This window comes from Castor canadensis, chromosome 7, assembly GCF_047511655.1.
Source record: "Castor canadensis chromosome 7, mCasCan1.hap1v2, whole genome shotgun sequence".
Lineage (NCBI taxonomy): Eukaryota > Metazoa > Chordata > Mammalia > Rodentia > Castoridae > Castor > Castor canadensis.
Genome location: NC_133392.1, coordinates 76,423,122 through 76,446,763, shown reverse-complemented (window position 1 = coordinate 76,446,763; position 23,642 = coordinate 76,423,122). Strand labels below are relative to the sequence as shown.

Sequence of the window (23,642 nt, the reverse complement as noted above, 5' to 3'; positions counted from 1 at the left end):
TATTGTTTAAACAAGAAAGATTCTGAAGCAGAAAAATTATATTCTGTAGATCCCAATGCATAGGTTGTATAGGTTATAGATGTTTAAAATTTACCTGAAGAGTACCTTCTTGAGTAAAATGGCAATTAGGAGCAAATGAACTGCTGACACATAAATTTCTTGAGGATAATCCTAAGAATCCTCTTTGCTGTTTTTTCGAAGCAGGGAGAAAAAGATTAAGGTAGGAGTCAAAGATGAGGTGAAAATTCTTACATAGCTTGGCTTTTCTCAATGAGACATCTGTGTAGTGCTTTCCATTTGATGAATTCTTTCCTTCTCTTTGTTCAGGAAAAGATGATAAAAGAGATGATTCTGATTCAGAAGACCTAAATTTCCTAAAGACTTTGCCTTCATCAAGTAAGAAAAAGACATCTATAAAACAGGTAAAGCCAAAAGGAGAAAGCTTTCTGCTAATTGACGGCGGCTAATTAGGTCACTGACTTAGCTCTCTGGGGAATAGGTGTTTTGTTGTTTTATTTTTCCTCACCACAATAATTTTTCAGTTTTGTTGTTCTGATATTGAAGATGATCAAAGTAGGGATTTGTAAGAGTGGAATTTTTTGCAGTTCTAAAGAAAATTCCTTTTAGTGCTACTCTGGAAATTTTACTTATTTTGACATTTTATGTTATTAATAAAGGTACAAAAGTAAAATTCATGTGAAATATGAAGCACCCATATATGAAAACAATGAAACTTTTCATTGATAGAGACAGCATAGCACCATGTCTTCAAATTATGGAAGACAGAGGGCTGTGTAAAATCTGGCAAGGCCTCTGTCCTCAACACAGTACCTTCCTTGTGGAGATACTGCCAGGATTAAGATGCAAGAAAGAGCAATGCAGTGCAGTTTCATCATGTGGATCTCTCTCTCTCTCTCTCTCTCTCTGTTTCTGTCTCTGGGGTTACATTACAGATATGTGCCACCATGCCTAGCTGCATTTTTGTTATCCAAAAATGCAGTTAACAGGAGCTTTGGGACTTCTACAGTGATGCTATCCTTGTTTTTACTTCCTGTAAATTCCAGTAGTAATAGAGATAGAAATCAGTACCGAGAGCAAGGATTGCTTCTTACATTTCCCTGATTCAACAGCCACTTCCACCAAAGGCTGGCAAGAGTGCTGTTTTTTTAAAAACATCATTATAGCTTAGTTGTAGTCTCCTGTAGTGTTTAATCTGCTCTTCTATTATAGTTAAAGTGGCCACATCAAGGTCACCATCCCTTGTCTGGCTTGGACTCTCTACTTTTAGTGCAGTGTTGGGCTCTTAGCCCACTATTGATACTTTTCTTTGATCAGAATGATTTTCTATTTGAATAGAGATAATTGAAAGTGAGTAGCTTTACAGAATATCCCAAGTAGATTCTGTTTTTATACTATACATTTTTTTATTAGGATATAGGATATATTCATTCTATAGGGCGGATTTGTAGTAACAATTCTGATTAGGCTTATATTGTACATTTGTTAGATCACCCTCCCGCCCCAATCATCCCTTTCCCTCAACCCCCTCCCTGCCCCTCTTAAAGCAATTGTAAGAGGTTTCTTTGTTCTATTTTATGTAAGTATATGAAGTTCATCAACCATATACCCTCACCTTAATTCTTCATTCACCATGCTCTCTTCCACTAGTACTCCCCCCCACACACTGTACCTATTTTACAGTACTATTTTTCATTACTAATATTTAAGTTGATGTTCAAAGAGGTTTCTCAGTGTATCTCTGCTGTGGATATATTTTACTTTGATCCATTCAATCCCTTCCATTACTTTTCCTTACCCCTTTATTTCCTACCCCCACATTTTTCAACAGCTTTCAATAAATACCCCCATATCTTCTACCTTCACAGATGTTATGTTTTACAGTATTACTGATGTCCTATCATTCTCTTTACCTTTCCCTCCTTCCCCAAGTTCCATAGAGTAGTTCTGCTGTTACAAACATGTTCTACATATGAAATGTGCCCATTTCTTCATTGGGATTTTGATTCTTTGGGAGTTCAGCTTTTTGAGTTCCCTGTAGATTCTGGGTATTAGTCCTTATCAGATGAATAGTTGGCAAAGATTTTATCCCATTCTGTGAACTGTCTCTTGAATTTAGTAATTATTTCTTTTTTGTGCAGAAGTTCTTTAGTGCTATGCAGTCCCATTTGTTCATTATTTCTCTTAGATGCTGAGCCTTTTGAGTTCTGCTTCGGAACTTGTTCCCTATACCTGTCTGTTCCAGTGTGTTTACTACTACTTCCTGTAGTTGTTTCAAAATTTCAGGCCTTATATTGAAGTCTTTGATCCACTTTGAGTTGATTTTGGTACAGGGTGAAAGACAGGGATCTAATTTCGGTCTTCTACATGTGCATATCCAGTTTTCCCAGCAACATTTGTTGAAGAGGCTATCTTTTCTTTTTCTTTTTCTTTTCCTTGTATTGTTGTGCTGGATGGGGGGAGGCTATCTTTTCTCCACTGTGTGTTTTGGGCTCCTTTGTTGAAGAGCTGTTGGTTGTAGGTTTATGTCTGGGTCTTTTATTCTAATCCATTGATCTTCCTGACTCTTTGTGGCAATACTGTGCTGTTTTTATTGTAAAAGTCTTTTTAGTGTAGTTTGAAGTCAGGTATTGTGATACTTCCAGCATTGGACTTGCATTGGGTCAGAATTGCTTTGGCTATTAGATGTCTTTCGTGTTTTCGTATGTGTTTTAGGATTGACTTTTCTATCTCTGTGAAGAATGTCATTGGAATTTTGATAGGGATTGAGTTGAACATGTAGATTGCTTTTGGTTGTATGGCTGTTTTCATAATGTTCAGTCTACCAATCCACAAACATGGGAGATCTTTCTATCTATGATGCCTTCTTTGATTTCTCTCTTCAGTGGTATATATTTTCATTGAAATTTATTGCAAGGTAATTTATTGTTTTTGAGGCTATTGTAAATGGGATTGTTTTCCTGACTTCTCAGTCTGTTCATTGTTGTATATAGGAAGGCTACTGATTTTTATATGTTATTTTTGTATCTTGATACTTTGCCAAAAGAGTTTATGATTTCTAATATTTTTTGGTAGAGTTTTTAGGGTCTTTTAGGTATAGGATCATGTCATCTGCAAATAGGGATAAACTTCTTCCTTCCCTATTTGAATCCCTTTGATTTCTTACTCTTGTCTTATTGCTCTGGCTAGAATTCCAAAATTATATTGGATAGGAATGGGGATAGTGAGCATCCCTGTCTTGTTCCTGACTTCAGTGGGAATGGTTTCAGTTGTTCTCCATTTAGTATATTGTTGGCTATAGGTTTGTCATGTATACCCTTTATTATGTTGAGGAATATTCCTTCTAATATTTTCTGAACTTTTGTCATGAAAGAGTGTTGAATTTTATCAAAGGCTGTTTCTGCATTTATTAAGAGGATCATGTGGTTTTTGTCCTTGCTTCTGTTTATATGCAAGGTTTATGTATGTTGAACCATTCTTGCATCCCTGGAATGAAACTGATTTGGTCACATTGTATTATCTTTTTGATTTTTTGTTGAATTCTGTTTGCTAATATTTTGTTGAGAATCTTTATGGCTATATTCATTAAAGATACTGGTCTATGATTGTTTTTTTGTTGTATCTTTATTGGGTTTTGGAATGAGTGTAATTCTGGCTTCATAGAATGAGTTTGGTAGTGTTCCTTCCCTTTCTAGTTCCTGGAATATTTTGAGGAGTATTAGTGTTAGTTCTTCTTTAAAGGTTTGGTAAAATTGGGCTGTGAATCCATCAGGTCCTGGGCTCTTCTTTGTAGGGAGAATCTTTATTACTCTTTCAAATTCATTGTTTTTAATAGTTCTATTTATGTGGTTAATATCTTCTTGGTTCAATTTTGGTTAGTTATATGCATCTAGAAATTTATCCATTTCATGTAGATTTTGTAGTTTACTTGAATATAAGTTTTCAAAGTACTCTGTAATGATATCCAGGATTTTGTTTGTATTTGTGGTTATGTCCCGTTTTTCACCTCAGATTTTATTAACTTGGGTCTTTTCCCTCCTCTGTTTTGCCGTGTTGGCTAAGGGTTTGTCAATCTTGTTAATCTTTTCAAAGAACCAACTTTTTGTTTCATTGATTCTTTGTATAGCCTTTTTTTTTTTTTTTTTTTGGTTTCAATCTCATCCCTGATCTTTATTATTTCTCTCTGCCTGCTGGTTTTGGGTTTGGTTTGTTCTTGTTTTTCTAGAAACTTAAGGTGCATCATTAGGTTGTTTATTCATGAAGTCTCTGTTTTTTTACTGTAAGCACTTATGGCTATAAACTTTCCCCTTAGCATGACCTTTGCTGTGTCCTACAGATTTTCATTTTTATTAGATTCTAGGAACTTTTTGATTTCTTCCCTTATTTCTTTGGTCACCCACTGGTCATTCAGCAGTGTGTTGTTTATCCTTCATGTGTTTGAATATTTTCTGTGGTTTCTTTTGTTGTTGAGGTCTAGTTTTATTCCATTGTGATCTGATATGGTAAAGGAGGTTATTTCAATTTTCTTAACTTTGTTGAGACTTGCTTTGTGTACTAAAATATGATCTATTTTCATATGAGCTGCAGAAATGTGTATTGCATGGTTGTTGGGTAAAATACTCTGTAGATGTCTATTATGTCCATTTGATCTAATGTGTGAATTAATTCTGAAGTTTCTTTGTTGATCTTTTGCCTGGATGACCTATCTATTAGTGATAGTAGGGTATTCAGATCTCCAGTTATCACTGTGTTAGAGTCTATCTGTGCTCTTAGGTCCATTAGAGTTTTTTTTTTTTAATGTTGATGGGTGCCCCTATGTTTAGTACATATATGTTAAGAATTGATATTTCCTCTTGATGAATTTTTGTTCCTTTAATTAATATGAAATGTCTTTTATTGTCTCTTCTGACTGATTTTAGTCTAAAGTCTACTTTGTCAGATATGAGTATAGCTACTGTTTATGGAATCCATTTTCTTGGAAAACCTTTTTCCGTCCTTTGACTCTAATTCAGTGTTTATTTTGTTTTTCAGTGAGATGAGTCTCTTGTCAGCAATATATGGTTGGGTCTTGTTTTTAACTCAGTTTGCTATTCTGTGTCTTTTGATTGGGGGATTGAGTCCATTTACATTCAGTGTCAGTATTGAGAGGTTTCTAGTCATTTTATTCTCGTTATTTACTTTTTATCTATTCCTTGTTTACTGGTCTGCTTGGTCAAAAGGGTTTATTTTTTCTTGAGTCTTCCTGTCTCACTCTAGTTTCTTCTTCTATGTGTAAGAGTCCTTTCAGTATTTTCTGCAGTGCTGGCTTGATAGTTGTGTATTCTTTTAGTTTTTCCTTGTTGTGGAAGGAAATATCCTTCAATTCGGAAGGATAGTTTTGCTGAATAGGCTAGCCTAGGTTGACAGTTATTTTCTTTCAGGGTCTGAAATATATCTTTCCATGACCTTCTTGCATTTAGAGTTTGTGTTGAGAAATCTGCTGTTATGCTGATGAGTTTGCCTTTATATGTGCCTTGTTTTTTCTCTTTTGCAGCTTTCAGTATTCTTTCTTTGTTCTGTTTGTTGAGTGTTTTGATTATGATATGTCTGGGGATGTTTCTTTTTTGGTTCTGACGGTTTGGTGTTCTGTAAGCTTCTTGCACCTGGATGACTCTTGTTCTTGAGGTTAGGGAAGTTTTCAATTACTATTTTTTTGAGTAGGTGTCAGTGCCTTTAGTTTGTATCTCTTCTTCTGTATCCATGATGTGTAGGTTTGGTCTTTGTATGATGTCCCAGGTGTCTTGCATGTTCCATTCATGTTTTCTTAGCATTTTTTTGTGATCTTTTACTGTTTGATCTAATTCCTGTATTTTCTCTTGTGTTACTGACACTCTGTTTTCAACTTATTCCACTGTTTGCCAAGCTTTCAATTGAGATTTTTATTTGGGATATTGAGCTGTTTATTTCAGATTGATCTTTTTCAGGATTTCCATATCTTCATTGATTTTCTTTTTCATATACTGCATAGTTTTCTTAATTTTATTCATCTGTTTGTTTGTATTCTCTTTATTCTCATTTAGTTGTTTATTCATATCTTCTTTGAGATCAGGCACTAACTCTTGTGTCTCTTCTTTGAGCTCATTAATCATTCTTACTATTATTTTTGGAATTCAATGTTTAATATTTTTTCCTCTTCACAGTTTAAATCCTTAGTGGTGGAGTTGGCTGTTCTGGGGCCATGCTACCAACCCCTTTTTTTTGTGATAGGTTTTTTCGAGATAGGGTCTCATGAACTAATTGCCTGGGCTGGCTTTGAACTGTAATCCTCCTGATCTCTGCCTCTTGAGTAGCTAAGATTACAGGCATGAGTCATTGGTGCTCTGCATTAGTAACTGTAATTTTAAGAAGGAATGTACTATTCCTGGAGGTATTGCAGGTCAGACTGGAGTGGACGGAGCAAGCTCCTATTTCATTTCCCTGCTCCAAAAACCCATTTAATATGTTGTCCTTGGATAGAGGACGTATCAGATATTAAACAGGTAAGAACAGATACTACACTTGATCTTAGCCAAAAGACTGAGAAGCGATTAGTGTTGGCTTTTGAGGGAGAGCTACTGTCTTCCTGTTTCATGTTTCTGAGTTGAGATGTACACATCTGGAATTGTTTTTGGTTTGGAGTTCTAATCCCTTGTGCCCTTGTAGTTGGGATTTTATGAAGAATTGTGTAGGACTGGACAGTGGTTATGGTCTGAATATGTTTTCTTGTCTCTAGATGGTGTGGTAGAGGCTTGGTAATATTCTCTTCTAGTTTTTATTCTTAGGGTGCTGGATTCTACCCCCTGTTGCACTTAGGGTAGGGAGAGTTAGCTGTTTAGCTCTACAATTGTTAAACTACAACCTTGAAGTTAGCGTAATCTCTCGTGAAGATCATTGCTACTGTTATGGTGTCTTTGCTGTCTATTAGAGAAAGGATGTATGTGTTAGGGGTTGTGATGGGAAGGAGATAGAGGGAAAGGTCTAGTGGGTTATATGAGGTAAGAAGTTTATGTAACAGGAAGGAATGGTAGCTTGAGTATTAGAAGGTGATGATTACAAGAGTAATGGGTGAGAAAAGAGGATAACTAGAGAAAGTTGGACAGACAGACAGACAGATATGGACACAACAAAACTGCAAGATTTATCTGGGATTCAGATTAACCACTAATAGTATTGGTAGTCAAGAAGGATTGTGAGTGAGTGAACAGTAAAAGGGGAAGTTAAGAGCTAGGGAGAGGTTGTGGTTGATGTTGGATGGAAAGTATGAGTTGGGAAGGGTGATAGAAATGGGGAGAAGAAGTGGTTTAATGTTAAAGACTGAAATGCTGAAAATGGAACTAAGAGGATCCAAGATGATGACTTGTCTGCAGAAACAGCATGAGCTCCGAAAATCAAAAATCTTGCTGAGACGCTGGAGCCACACTTGACAGAAAAAAAGCACAAAGAAGAATCAAAACTTCGACACCCTGAACCCCTAGCCCTTACAGAGCTTCTCCATGTCACATTAACACTGAGAAAACAGGAGGGTTCACATGCTGCCAGATGCTGGCTTCAAACCTGCTTGGGAGACAGCCAGCAGACCAACAGGTGTGCACCAGGCAGCACACGGTATTCCCTGGGATAAACCAGCATAGCCCTCTGGACAGACTGACCCCTGCCCCATGGGAAAAAAAAAGAGTAATAAACAAGGAACTGAAAAGGAACATGTAGCAGAGGGGGTGGGGTGCTGTAAGTGCACTGGAGAAGAGGGGAGGGCAAGAAGCTGATATCTGCACAAACTTTCAGTAAACAAAGACTGGAAAGGCAGAAGGGCTGACAGCGGGGCGGGTGATAAGCTGCTGCCTGAAATAGGGCAGATAGCAGTCCACAAAACTCATGTCCTGAGCCAGTGAGCAACATCCAAAGTCAAATGATGCTGCAGAATTGAAAAACAATCATCAAACCATTATAATACACTGACAGTAGGGAGCTGGTTGATGGATCTTTGACCTTGCTCCAGAGAAAGGGGCGAGGCCAAGAAACAAGCCCCCAGTAAACCAATACAGTGAATCTCAACCCAGCTCCAAAGCAGGATGGATGGTGGGCTACAGAGCTGTTCTTTGGAATCTGAGGACAATATACAAACTGAAACTGCCACACCTCACTGAGGGAGGAGCTGACTAAGCAGCTGCCACTGAAAGACAGAAAAAAAAAAAACCTGGCGAGACTCCACAACCACCTGGTGAGACTAAGATAAAGCCTCTGCTTAAATACCAACACCAGGACTGGATGCTGAAGGAGTAACACCGGACTACTAAGAATGAAGCTCCATTGTTCCTGAATCTGAAATTTTTTTGTGTGTTTGTTTACTTGTTTTGTTTCCTGTTTGTTTGTATGTGTTTGTCCATCTCCCCCTGTTGATTTCTTTGGTTTTTATTTTTATTTGTTTTTTTGTTTTGTTTTATTTTGTTTTGTTAGTTTTACTATTGTGAGTTAGCTAATACTAAACAACACACAGACCAGGGACAGAAATAGCATACATACACTAACCTAATCCCCAACCCTCCCACAAAACAAAATTAAACCAAGGGAAAGAAAACAGATGACTGAAACCACCAATAGCCTATCAAGAACATAGTTACACAGTACCAAGTGGAGCGATGGGAAGATGAAAAGGTATGGAAACCATTCTTCCCCCCAGAATAATTTAATCCAGGATTCAGAGGGAAATGAAGAAAATGGATACTAAGTTCCAGACTCCAGCAAAACAAAGATAAACTACACTAAGGAACCTCACAAGAACACACTGAAAGAAGAAATCCTGCAAGAAATCACTGAGAATTTCATAGAGATGTTACTAGACATGGTCAACCAAGATGTATGAGAGGCACTCAAGAAATTCCAAGACACCAAAAATAAAGAATATGAGAAGACACAGAAACAAATAAATGAACTCATAGGAGCCCTAAATAAACACCAAAGTGAAACAGAGAACACTATAAATAGAGAGATAAATGAATTAAAGCTGAAAATTGACAATATTAAACAAGAAGTGACTCATATGGAAAACCTCAGAAAAAAGAATGAAATAGAAATACAAAACACAATGGAAGGCTACTCCAGCAGACTAGAACAATTGGAAGACAGAATCTCAGAACTTGAAGATGAAATGGAAATTAAAGGAAAAACTGAAGAACTATTACTCAGACAACTCAAGACCTGCAAAAGGAATATGCAAGAACTCCCTGACTCCATCAAAAGACCAAACCTGAGAATCATGGTCATTGAAGAAGGAGAAGAGATGCAAGCAAAAGGAATTCATAATATATTCAACAAAATAAAAACAGAAATTTCCCAAATCTAGAGAAAGCTATGCCCATTCAGGTACAGGAAGCCTCCAGGACACCAAACATACTTGACCAAAATAGAACTACCCTATGACATATTATCATTAAAACAATAAGCACAGAGAATAGAGAAAGAATATTGAAGGCTGTAAGAGAGAAAAAAAATAACATCCAAAGGTAAACCCATCAAAATCACAGCAGATTTCTCAATGGAAACATTAAAAGCAAGAAAAGCATGGAGTGAGGTATTCTGGGAACTGAATGAAAATAACTTCAACCCTAGGATACTCCTTTCAGCAAAACTATCATTCAAAATAGATGGAGCAATTAAAGTCTTCCATGATAAGCAGAAACTAAAACAATATATGAACACCAAGCCACCACTACAAAAGATTCTTCAAGGAATTATGCACACAGAAAATGAAAGCAAACAAAACCATGAAAGGATAGGCAGTATCAAACCATAGGAGAAGAAAATACACGGAATCAGAGAGTAACATTGATTCAGCTGCATACAATCAAACCCTTAACAAAGACAACTAAATGACAGGAATCACCACATACCTATCAATACTAGCACTGAATGTTAACGAACTTAACTCCCCCAACAAAAGACACCGTTTGGCAAACTGGATTAAAAAGGAAGATCCAATAATCTGTTGTTTACAGGAGACCTATCTCATCAACAGAAACAAGCACTGGCTTAGGGTGAAAGGCTAGAAGAAGATTTATCAAGCCAATGGCCCCCCAAAACAGGCAGGAATAGCAATGCTTATCTTGGACAAAGTAGACTTCAAACTTAAATTGATCAAACAAGATAAAGAAGGACACTCCATACTAATAAAAGGTGAAGTACACCAAAAGGAAATAACAATTATCAACCTATATGCACCCAACATTAGTGCACCCAATTTCATCAAACATACTTTGAAAGACCTAAAAGTATATATAGACTCCCACACAGTGGTAGTGGGAGATCTTAATAACCCCTATCACCAATAGTTAGGTCATCCAAACAAAATCAATAAAGAAACTCTAGAACTAAATCACACGGTAGATCAAATGGACCTAGCCGATGTCTACAGAATATTTTATCCAACTTCTGCACAATATACATTCTTCTCAGCAGCCCATGGACCCTCTCCAAAATTGATCATATCTTACGGAACAAATCAAGCCTCAGCAAATATAAGAAAATAGAAATAATCCCATGCATTCTAGCTGATCACAATGCATTAAAACTAGAACTCAAGAACAAAAACAACAGTAAAAAATATGCAAACAATATTGATATGCAACCATCAGAGACTACTTCAAGAACCTATATTCCAATAAATTTGAAAATCTTGAAGAAATGAACAAATTTCTAGATACTCATGACCATCTAAAATTGAACCAGAGGATATTAACCACCTAAATAGATCTATAACTTGAAATGAAATTGAAGCAGCAGTAAAGAGTCTCCTGAAAAAGAAAAGTCCAGGAACTGATGGATGTACTGCTGAATTCTATCAAACCTTCAAAGAAAAACTAATACCAACTCTCCTTAAACTTTTACACAAAATAGAAAGGGAAGGAACACTGCTTAACTCATTTTATGAAGCCAGTATCACACTCATCCCAGAACCAGACAAAGACACATCCAAAAAAGAGAACTATAGGCCAATCTCCTTAATGAAAATCAATGCAAAAATCTTCGATAAAATAATGGCAAACCGAATCAGAAAGATCATTCACCATGACCAAGTCAGCTTCATTCCAGGGATTCAGGGGTGGTTCAACATATGCAAATCTATAAATGTAATACAGCACATTAATAGAAGCAAAGACAGAAAGCACTTGATCATCTCAACAGATACAGAAAAAGCCTTCGATAAGATCCAACACCACTTCATGACAAAAGCTCTAAGAAAACTAGGAATAGAAGGAAAGTACCTCAACATTATAAAGTCTATATATGACAAACCTATAGCCAACATCATACTTAATGGAGAAAAACTGAAACAATTTCCCTTAAAATCAGGAATGAGACAAGGGTGCCCACTATCCCCACTCCTATTCAACATAGTACTGGAATTCCTAGCCAGAGCAATTAGGCAAGTAGAAGAAATAAAAAGAATACAAATAGGTAAAGAAACTGTCAAATATCCCTATTTGCAGATGACATGATCATATATCTTAAAGACCCAAAAACTACCCCAAAACTCCTAGACACCATAAACAGCTACAGCAAGGTGGTAGGATACAAAATCAACTTACAAAAATCATTAGCTTTTCTATACACCAGTAATGAACAAATTGAGAAAGAATATATGGAAAAAATTCTATTTACAATAGCCTCAAAAAAAATCAAGTACCTAGGAGTAAACTTAACAAAGGATGTGAATGACCTCTACAAAGAGAACTACAAACCCCTGAAGAAAGAGATCGAGGAGGACTACAGAAGGTGCAAAGATTTCCCGTGCTCATGGATTGGTAGAATCAACATAGTAAAAATGGCTATACTACCAAAAGCAATCTACATGTTTAATGAAATTCCCATCAAAATTCCAATGACATTTATCACAGAGATTGAAACAGAAGAGACCGCAAATAGTCAAGGCAATACTCAGCAAAAAGAGCAATGCTGGACGTCTCACATTACCCAACTTCAGACTATATTACAAAGCAATAGCAATAAAAACAGCATAGTACTGGCACAAAAACAGCTATGAAGACCAGAGGAACAGAGTAGAGGACCTGAATATGAATCCACACAGCTATGCCCACCTTATTTTTGACAAAGATGCCAAAAACAGAGAGAGAAAAGACAGCCTCTTCAACAAATGTTGCTGGGAAAAGTGGTTATCGAACTGCAAAAAACTGAAACTAGATCCATGTTTATCACCCTATACTAGTATCAACTCTTAATGGATCAAGGACCTTACTATCAGACCTAAAACTCTGAAGTTAGTACAGGAAAGAGCAGGGAATACTCTGGAAACAATAGGTATAAGCAATGACTTCCTCAATAGAACCCCAGCAGCTCAGCAACTAAGAGAAAGGATGGACAAATGGGACTTCATAAAACTAAAAAGCTTCTGCACAACAAAAGAAATGGTCTCTAACACTGAAGAGACCATCCACAGAGTGGGAGAAAATGTTTGCCAGCTATAGACCAGAAAAAGGACTGATAACCAGATTATCAGGGAACTTAAGAAACTAAACTCTCCCAAAATCAATGAACCAATAAATACATGGGTAACTGATCTAAACAGAACTTTCTCAAAAGAAGAAATTCAGATGGCCAAAAAACACATGGAAAAATGCTCACCATCTCTAGTCATAAAGGAAATGCAAATCAAAACCACACTTAAGATTCCACCTCACCTCTGTTAGAATAGCTGTCATCAAAAACACCACCAACAACAGGTGTTGGCAAGGCTGTGGGGAAAAAGGATCTCTTGTATGCTGCTGCTAGGAATGCAAGCTAGTGCAGCCACTCTGGAAAAATATATGGAGGCTTCTTAAAAATCTAAAGATAGATCTGCCATATGATCCAGCAAGCCTACTCCTGGGGATATACCCAAAGTAATGCAACTCAGGTTACTCCAGAGGCACCTGCACACCCGTTTATTGCAGCACTATTCTTAATAGCCAACTTAGGGAAACAACCAAGATGCCCCACTACTGATGAATGGATTAAGAAAATGTGGTATTTATACACAATGGAGTTTTGCTCAGCCATGAAGAAGAATGAAATCTTATCATTCGCAAGTAAATGGATGGAACTGGAGAACATCCTGAGCGAGGTTAGCCAGGCTCAGAAGACCAAAAATCGTATGTTCTCCCTCATATGTGGACTTTAGATCTAGGGCAAATGCAGCAATGTTGTTGGTCTTGGGTCACACGCTAAGGGGAGAGCACATACGGGAGGAATGGGGATAGGTAGGAAATTCAAAACTTGAAAGTGTTTGATGTCCCCCCACTGCAGAGGAGCTAATACAGAAACCTTAAAGTGACAGAGGTCAATATGGGAAGGTGATTGGGAACTATTGAATAGGTCAGGTAGAGATGAATCAATCTGGATTGTAACACACTTGTGCATGGAAGCAATGCTAGGAATCTCTCTGTATAGCTGTCCTTATCTTAACTAGCAAAAATGCTTAGTCTTTTTTATTATTGCTTATATCTTCTCTTCAACAAAATTGGAGAAAAGGGAAGAACAGGTTCTGCCTGGAAGCGAGGGGGGTTGTGGGGATAGTGAGGGGGCAAGGGACAGGGGTGTGAAATGGACCAAACAATGTATGTACATATAAATATATGAATAAAGAAAAAAAATTTTTTTAAAGTGGATTTATAATATACACATATACTTATGTATTCTTATAATCCCATATCACTGAAAATTTTGAATCAATATACACTTTGCCTCCAATGCTCTATTGTTTGATATACAAATTGTTTCCAACTTGAGACTATTGTAAACAATACTGAGCTTGCCATTTTTCTACATCAATCTTTAGCTGCATTTCTGCTTAATTTGTTAGTGGTAGAATCTCACTAGCAAAATGATAGGTCCTCCACTCATTGGAGGAACTGGGATTCCCACTCATTGACAGAGGTATAGGACTCTCTCTTGGACAGATGTGCTGGGAAGCACTGGGACTTTGTGCACTGTAGGGAAGTGGGCCACCTGGAACCCACAGTGTAGCAGATTACTGCTCCGTGGAGGAGCTGGGGTTCCTGCTCTTTGACTGGAGAGTGGGGACTCTCCCCACAGTCTAGCACAGTGGGCAGTGCTGGGCCTCTGTGCACTGTGGGGAAGGAAGCAGGTCTCCTGGCACCTGCAGAATAGCAAAGTGTGGAGCCTGGGGTCTACTTGTATATGGCAGTGGATTTCCTGGCCCTTAGTAGCAAGTTGCTTGGTGCCTGTGAAGCAACAAAGATGGCAGGCTTGTGCCTTCCATTACCACAGTGCAGCGGGGTGCAGTACCTGCTTGTGTAGGGGCATAGGCATCCAGGAACAGAGCAGAGCAGCAGCTGTGGGTATAGGAGAACAAAGCCAGCAGATCTGTGCCTTCTGGCACCTGCAGAGCATGGGGTGCCCTGTGGCCTGATGTGCAAGGGCATGGATTTCCCTAGTGTTTCAGGGCATGGGATGGTGGGTTATGGAGCAAGGGGAAGTGTGGAGCTCAGAGCCTCTTTGTGTGCCAGGAAGTGGTACTTACTGCAGAGTGAGGAGGGGTGGAACCAACAGCCTTCAGGGGTGGGGATTGGTAGTGCTAGCATGCCAGCTATTTTTTTTCCTTTATGGATTCAAGGAGAGCTTGCTTCTTGCTGGTTGTGGAACCTTTTGGGTGTCCTTTGGGGTCCCCAGGTTCTTCCTTCTGTGGGGTAGTTATCGCCACTGGGATTTAAGGATGTTAACAATTCGCTATCTTCCATGTAGATTCTTTATATAACCTTATTTATTTCCTTTCTAAGAATGAGTACTTTTTAAATTAATTTTTGTTTTTGTTTTCTTGCTAAATTTTATGGCTTGGCCTATTTAAAAAGAGTTTTGATATGTTCTGAAATTTTCTATTTCCTTTTATTTTAATATAACATTTTTATTAGTATATATTAGTTGTTTAGGGTTTCATTGTGACATTTCCAGTTATGCTTATGATGTAACTTGGTCAGGTTCATCCCCACCATCACTTTCCCTCTTCCTCCACCTACAGTGATTTCAATGTTCTATTTTCATATAAGTATTTAAAGTGTATCACCCGTATTCACCCTCCTTTGCCCCCTCTGTTCACCTCCCACTCCCATACAGGACTTGTTTTACTATCCTGTCTATTATTTTAAGTGTATATTCATTATTCAAAGGCATCTCATCATGGTATTTAACCTGTGAATATATTGTTGTTTAATGAGATTAACTCCCTTTAGTATTCTCCCTTACCCTCCCCTCCCATAATTCAACAGTTTTTAGTGCTTTTCATTGTATCATCTTTCTATTAAAGAGTATCTTAGAACATTCCTAGATGGTTTTGGGAGTATTTAGGAAAATTAGTTAATTTTGCCAGAGCTTACTTTAGATATATTTCATGAAGTAATTTGATATTGTAGCCACTTAAGGTCCTCTTGGGTATGACGGCATGCCTTAGGAATTGCATTGACCCTTAATTTTATAAGTAAAACATTCTTGTTGTCTAGTACTCATTCTAGAGGTGAAGAAAAAGACCCAGAAAGCTGAAGTAATTTGGACCTAATCATAAAGCTCTTCAGTCACAGAGAAAAGACTAGAAATCAGGTTCCTGTTTTCTAGTATTACTGTTTTTACTTTATCTTCATAAATCCTTGGTATATGTAGTACAGAAAAGCTAACTTGGACTCTTCAGAAAAAAAATCCAGCCCTTCCTTTAATTTGCAACTCTAAAGAAAATTCCTTTTAGTGCTACTCTGGAAATTTTACTTATTTTGACATTTTTACTTATTTTGAATCATTAATTTGATTCAGCGAGCAGTGTTGAAAGGACCTGGCATCCTATGATTTATTGTATTTCTGCTTGTTACTTTTGTAACCCAAATCTCATTTCACTCACTCAGAGACATTAGGATCCTGAGTCTTCAATTTGAATTTCACTTATCTAGAATAGTTTTCTTCTTTGAAAAATGTAATCAAGTTGATTTTGAAGCATGACTTGAAAGATGTCTCTGATTTAAATTGTATTAGGACTTACCAGGTGATGTTTCTTTTTTTAAAGTAAATTTACAAGGGAAGAGAGCTCCTGTTGGTGTGATAGGTACTGCCCCACTTCTTTTCCCCATCCCATTTTATTCATAATCTCCATATCCCAATTTTAATTATTCTGGTTAATTTTTAGAGATTTGTTTAACCCATTGGTATTCATCAGTTAGTTTTCAGGACTAGATCAATGCTGAAGAGCTCATTTCATTCATTTATTGGGCAACCATATGACAAATTAACAAGAATCTTAGGAGGACATTTTCCTGTGCTGTGTTAAAGTAAAAGAATCCAGTGGGCCTAGAATGGTGGCTTACACCTGTTATCATAGGTACTTGGGAGTTGACAATTGGGAGGATGGTGGTTTGAGGCCAGCCTGGGCGGAAAGTTGGCTAGATCCCCCATTTCAATAAAAAAGCTGACATGGTGGTTCATTTCTGTCATCTCAGCTACAGGAGAAGTGCAAGTGTAGGATTGCAGTCCAGGCTGGCCCCAGGCAAAAAACATGAAAACCTACCAGAGAAATAACTAAAAGTACAGAGGGATGGGAGTGTGATTCAAACAGTAGATCATGTGCCTAGTAAGCACAAGGCCTTGAGCTCAAACTCAAAATAAATTTAAAAATTAAATACAAAAAATAAATTTAAAAATTAAATACACACATAGGCAAACACTAATGAAAGAGGACTATGTTACTAGCTGTGGTATTATTAGACAAAATAGACTTAAAAGCAGAAAGTATAGGAATTTAAATGTCCCCATATAATGTGAAAAGATTTAGTTTATAAGGAAGATAAAAATTCTGTATTTATAAGCATCCAAAAATAGCTTCAAAATGTATAAATCAGTGTAGTAGTCTCTCCTTTTATGCACAGAGTATATTCTAAGACCTGCAGTGGGTGTCTGAAACCAGGGGTAGTATCAAATCCTATACATGTGATCTTCCACCTACATTGATTCCACTTAAGAGTTTTCAACTTTTGATATAAAAATAATGTGTTAAGTAGAAACAGTTTTTCATATTTTAAATCTTCATCTTTCCCAGGCTAACATTATATGATAAGTTGTTCTCTTTTGATGCTGGGCAGCAGTGATGAGCTGCTGCACAATTTCAAGGGGAAACAATTGGTACTGTACCATGTGAATGAGTTTTTTGCTTACCATATTTTAACTTATAATGGCTATACTGGACATGACTCTACTGTAAGTCAAGGAGCTTCTGTATATGTGTATATCTGTGGTAAAGTTTAAAAGTTTTCAGTGAGATTTAAAACAATAACCAAAAATAAAATAGAACAATTAAAATAAATGAATTTCTTTCTTTTTAGTCATAATTTCATTGGAAGATTTGTTCCTATTATAGATCTTAGCAACGTCAGCATAATAATTTTCTCTTTACTAATTTGCTTTTGAGATGGGACTTCTGGGACTTCGCAGGCTGGCTTGGAGTTTTCTCTCTCTTTTTTTTTTTGTGGTACTGGGGATTAAATTCAGGGCCTCATGCATGCTAGGCAAACACTAAACCACTGAGCTACATTCCCATCCCCTGGCTTAGAATTTCTCAGGTAGCTCATGCTGGCCTCAAACTTGGGATCCTCCTGCCTCAACTTCCCAAGTACGGGTATTACAGACATGTGACACCATACTGGCTGCTATAAAAATACATTTTATTTTAATTGATAAATAGTAATATTTATGGGGTACAGTGTGATATTTTAGTAAATGCATTCAGTGTGTGATGATCAAATCAGTATAAGTAGCATATCACCTCAGACATACATCATTTATTAGTCTTGGAAAATTCAAAATTCTCACTAATTATTTTGAAATAATTAACTTATCAAGCACAGTTATTCTACTAGGCTATAGCACATTACAATTTATTCATCCTATCCAACTTTACCCTTGTCCATCCTGTCTCAGTTCTATTCTCCATACTCCTCCCAGCTCTTGTAACTACTATCCAATACTTCTTTCAGATCAATTTTTTAGCTTCCCATATTTATAACAATGTATAGTTTTTATTTTTTCATTCCTGGCCTATTTAACTTACCATAATGTCTTCCAGTTCCATCCATGTTGCTATAAATGGTGTAATTTCATTTTTTTATATGGCTAATAGTCCATTGTGTATGTATACCACATTTTCTTTACCCATTCATCCACTGATGGACCCCTGTGATTCTACTGTGTCTTGGTTATTGTGAACAGTGCTGCAGTGAACACATGAATGGAGAAGACTCTGACATACTGATTTTCATTCCTTCAGATGTATGTCCATTTGAGGGATTGTTAGATCATATGGTAGTTCTATTTCTAGTTTTTTGAAGACCCTCTATACTGTTTTCCATATTGACTGTACAAATTTAATTTCCTATCAACTGTGTATCACAATTCCCCTCTGTTCCCCTTCTTTCTGGCATCTGTTACTTTTTTGTTTTTTTGATAATTGCCATTCTAACTTGGATAAGATAATATCTCATTGTAGTTACGATTTACATTTCTCTGGTAATTAGTTAATGCTGAACATATTTTCCTATACTCATTGGTCATTTGTATATTCTCTTTTGAGAAATATCTATTCAGGACACTTTTCTATTTTTGATTATTATTATTTTGCTGTTGAGTTCTTGTAAGTTCCTTAAATAGTCTAGAAATTAACTCTTGCCACATAAATAGTTTGCACATATTTTCTCCCATTCTATAGGTTGTCTCTTTACACTTGATTATTTGTTTTGCTGTACAGAGCATTTTAGTTCATGTAATTTCGTTTGACAATGTTTGCTTTTTCATCTGTGTTGTAAGCAAAAAAATCCTTGCTGAGGCCAAACTTTTTCCTATATTTTCTTCTAGTAGTTTCAGGTCTTACATGTATGTCTTTGATCTATTTAAGATGACTTTTGTATATGGTGAGAGATTGGAGGGGGAGGTCTATTTTCTTTTTTTAGTATATGGATATCCAGTTTTACCAGCACAAGAGACTTTTCCTTTCTCCAGTATATGGTCTTGCAACCATTGTTGGAAATCAGTTGGCTGAAAATACATGGATTTATTTCTGTGTTCTCTATTCTGTTCCATTGGTTTATGTCTTTTTTATGAGAGTAGGATGCTTTTTTGCTTAATATCACTATGTAGTATACTAGTCTCAGTAATGCCTCCAACTTTATTCTTTTTGCCCAGGATTGCTGTGGATATCTGAGTATTTTGTGCTTCTCTATAAATTCTGGGAGTGTTTATTTCTATTTCTGTGAAGAATGCAATTGGAATTTTGATTGGAATTTTATTGATCACTCTGGTTAGTATGGAAATTTTAACAATATTAATTCTTCCAGTCATGAATATGGGAAGTCTTTTCATTTTTTGATGTTCTCTTCAATTTCTTTCTTTGGAAGTTTGCAACTTTTAAGTCGATGTTCAAAAGGGTTTCTCAATGTATCCCCACTGTGAGTATAGTTCACTTTGGTACATTCAGCCCTTACCATTGTCGTCCCCTACCCTTTTACCTCCCACCCCCTGTTTTTCAACACTTTTCAATACATAGCCTTATATCCTCTACCTTCACAGATGTTACGTTTTACAATATTGTTGACAGTCTGTCATTCTTTTTTCCTTTCCCTCCTTCCCCAAGTTCCACAGAGTAGTTCCATTATTACAAACATGTTCTACATATGAGTTTGTATATGATAATGTTTATTTTTGTGTATAGGTTTATCTTTTGGATCTGTCTTCCACATATGAGAGAAAACATGCAGCTTTTGTCTTTCTGAGCCTGGCTTACTTCATTTAACATAATGTACTCCAATTGTATCCATTTACCTTCAAACTACATGTTGTCATTATTCCTTATGGTTGAGTAAAACTCCATTGAATATATATGTAACATATTTTCTTGATCCACTCATCAGTTGTAGGGCATCTAGGTTGTTTTCATTGCTTGGCTCTTGTGAATAGTCCTGCAATGAACATCAGTGTACAGGTAGCTCTATTGTATCCTAGCTTACATTCCTTTGTGTAGATGCTCAGGAGCAGTATCACTGGATCATATGGCAGTTCTATCTTTAGCTTTTGAGGAATCTCCATATTGCTTTCTATAGTGGTTGTACTAATTCTAATTTGTATTCCCATCAACAGTGTATAAGGGTCCCTGTTCCACCAAATCCTTGCCAGTATTTGTTGTTGTTATTGCCCTTGAATATGGCCATTCTAATTGTGGTGAGATGAAATCTTAGTGAAGTTTTGATTTGCATCTCTTTTATAGTCAAGGAAGTTGGAATACTTTTTCATTTGTACTTTGAGAAGAAGTGTTGCTTCTTTGGGGATTGAGTCTTTTGAGTTCCCTATGGATGCTGAATATTAGTCCCTTATCAAATGAATAGCTGGAAAATATATTTTTTCCATTCTGTGGGCAGTCTCTTGAGTCTGGTGACTATTTCTTTTGCTGTGCAGAAGCTTTTAATTTTGATGCAGTCCCATTTGTTCATTCTTTCTCTTAGATGCTGACTCTGCAGGTTGTCTCTTCACTCTCTTGTTACCTTCTCTGTGTAGGGTTTTTTAGTTTGATATAATGCCATTTGCCAGTTTTTGCTTTTGTTCGTTGGATTTTAGGCCACCTATCCAGAAAATCATTGCCTATGTACCAGTATTTTCAAGTATTTTCCCTATGTTTTCCACTAATACTTTCAAAGATCTTACATTAAGGTCTTTGATCCATTGAGTTGATTTTTGTATAGGGTAAGAAATAGGGGTCAAGATTCAATCTTTTGCCTGTGGATATCCAGTTTTCCCAGCACCGTTTGTGGAAGAGGCTTGTCCTTTCTCCAATGTATGTTTTTGACACCTTTTTTGAGAATTGGTTGACAGTAGATTTCTGGGTATTATGTTCTGGTCCATTGCCTATGTGGCTTTTTATGTCAGTTCTGTACTGTGGCTCTGTGGTATGTCTTGAAATTAAGTATTGAGATGCCTTCAGCTTTGTTCTTTTTACTCAAGATTGCATTGGCTATTTGGGGTCTTTTGTGTTTCTGTATGAATTTTAATATTATTGTTATGCTAGTTCTAGGAAGAATGTCATTGTATTTTAATTAAGATTCCATTGAATCTGAAGATCACTTTTGTTAGTGTGGACATTTTAACAATATCCTTCCAATCTATGAACATGAGAGCTTTTTCCACTTTTTTGTGTCCTGTTCAATTTCTTTCATCAGGGTTCATTGATGATATTAAAGTTCATTGTAAAGACCATCCACTTCTGAGCATATAGCCAAAAGAAGCAAAGTCAGTTAAATATAGAGGTGTTGTAGGTGTTCATGAATGGAAAAATGCACAAAGAAATGTGGCATATATCCAGAATGGGGTTTAAAACATTAAGAAGAATGAAATTATGTTGTTTACTGGAAAATGGATGGAAATGTAGATAATAATGTTAAATGAAGTAAGTCAATTCAACAAAGATAAATATTACATGTTTTCTATCATTTTTGGAAGTTAGGGGAAGACAAACAAAAACAAAGTCAGAAAAGAAAAAGGGGACAGATAGGGAGAGGGAAAGGAAAAGGGGTAAAGAAGAGGGAGAATAAGAAAGAGTAATAGATGAGTGAATTTGATCAAAGTATATTATACATATGTATGGAAATGTTACAATGACAACTTTTACCATGTACAATTTAATACATACCAATAAAAGAGAGAGAGCCATTTTTAATATTAATTTTCAAAAAGAGACAATAATATCCATTGTTGTATTTTTAATTTTTTGAGAAATCTCTATATTGATTTCCGTTGTGGTTAAACTAGTTTTCATTCCCAGCAGCAGTTTATAAATCAGATGGCAATACTTGCTTGGGCTTATATCTAGGTCTTCTATTCTACTCCATTGTTTTATGTGTCTGTTTTTGTGCCAGTACAATGCTGTTTTATATATTTGACTTTGTATTCTGCTACTTTGCTGAATGTGTATATCAGATCTAAGAATCTTCTTTTGGAGTCTTTTAATTATGCTGTATTATATTTATCAATTTGTGTATATTGACTTCATTCCTGGAATGAAGCCAACTTGATCATGATGTATGATCTTTTCACTATGCTGTTGAATTTTGTTTACAAAATTGAGGATTTTGGTGTCTGTGTTCATCAAGGAAATTGGCCCATAGTTTTCTTTTCTTTTGTGTGTCTTTATCTGGTTTTGGTATCAGGGTAATACTGGCTTGATAGAATGAATTTGGAAGCATTGTTTCCTTTGTATTTTATGGAGTAGTTCAAGGAACGTTGATGTTAGTTTTTCCTGTCAGGTCTGGTAGAATTCAGCAGTGATTCCACCCAGTCCTGGGATTTTCTTTGTTGGGAATTTAAACATTTTTTATTATTATTACTGTTTCTATCCCATTGCTTATTATTGATCTGTTTGTGTTTTCTTGGTTTAATTTTGGTAGGGCATACATATCTAGAAATGTATGCATTTTTTTCCAGAATTTCCAACTTACTGGAGTATAGATTTTCAAAACATATTCCCTATTGGTCCTCTGAATTTCAGTGCTATCTGTTGTAATATCTCTGTTTTTGTCTCTAATTATTAATTTAGATTATCCTTTTATTATTTTTTAGGTTAGTTTGGCCAAGGATTTGTTAATCTTGTTTATTCTTTTAAAGATCCAACTCTTTTGTTTCATTGATCCTTTCTATTGTTCTTTTAGATTCCATTTCATTAATTTCAGATCTGATCTTTGTTATTTCTTTCCTCCAATGTTGGGACTGACTTTTCCTTGTTTTTTGAAGATCTTGGAGTGCATCATTTTGTAATTTAGTTGAGCTCTCTGGTTTTGTAATGTGAGCTCTCTGGTTTTGTATTGGTTTTATTCCATTGTGGTCTGATGAAATAAAATAAATTATGTCAGTTTTCTTGTATGTGTTAAGACTTGCTTTATGGCTTAAAAATGATCTATTTTGAAGAAAGTTTCATGGGTTGCTGAGAATTGTATTCTGTGGCTGTTTGGTTGAATATTTTGTAGATGTCTGTTAAATGCATTTGATCTATAGTATCATTTAATTCTGAGGTTGCTTCATTTATTTTTTTGGACTGGGTGACCTCTTTATTATTGAGAGTGGGGTATTGGAGTCACACACTGTTATTGTGCTGGGGTCTATCTGTATGTTTATGTCCAGTAGTGTTTGTTTTATGAAATTGAGTGTGTTGACATCCCTTGTGTATATGTTTATAATTACTAAGTATTCTTGATGGATTCTTCTGTTTATGAATGTGAAGTGATGTTCTTTGTCTTTTGTGACTATTATTTGTTTAAAGTTTTCTTTGTCAGTTTTGAGCATGGCTACTCCTGCTTGGTTTTAGTCTCCATTTGCTGGGAATATCTTTTTCTAGCCTTTTACTTTAAGTCTCTATTTGCCTTTGCCAATCAGGTATATTTCCTGTCGGCGTAAAGTAGTTGGGTCTTGTTTTTTCAATCTGGTTCACCAGTCTGTGACTTTTGATTAGAGAATCAAGACCGTTAACATTCAGTTAATGTTAAAAGGCATGTACTAACTGATATCATCTTGTTGTTTTTGTAATGCTTGGT

General features: G+C 36.3%; 1 protein-coding gene and 1 non-coding gene across 10 annotated transcripts in view; one reads left to right on the top strand and one right to left on the bottom strand.

The window, feature by feature from the left end:
* Positions 1-23,642, top strand: part of Ptpn20 (protein tyrosine phosphatase non-receptor type 20) — a 141,089-nt gene that overhangs the window by 45,208 nt on the left and 72,239 nt on the right. For 8 of the 9 annotated variants that reach the window (XM_074079360.1, XM_074079363.1, XM_074079359.1 and 5 more), the window contains one exon: positions 328-422. In XM_074079360.1, coding sequence (XP_073935461.1) covers positions 328-422 — 95 coding nt within the window. Of the gene's footprint in view, positions 1-327; positions 423-19,012; positions 19,370-23,642 lie in introns of those variants that run through there. The other variant, XM_074079366.1, reaches the window with a different exon arrangement.
* On the bottom strand, positions 6,403-6,585 carry LOC141425101 (U2 spliceosomal RNA). Its single transcript, XR_012450206.1, has one exon. It is a non-coding gene; the product is annotated as a U2 spliceosomal RNA (small nuclear RNA).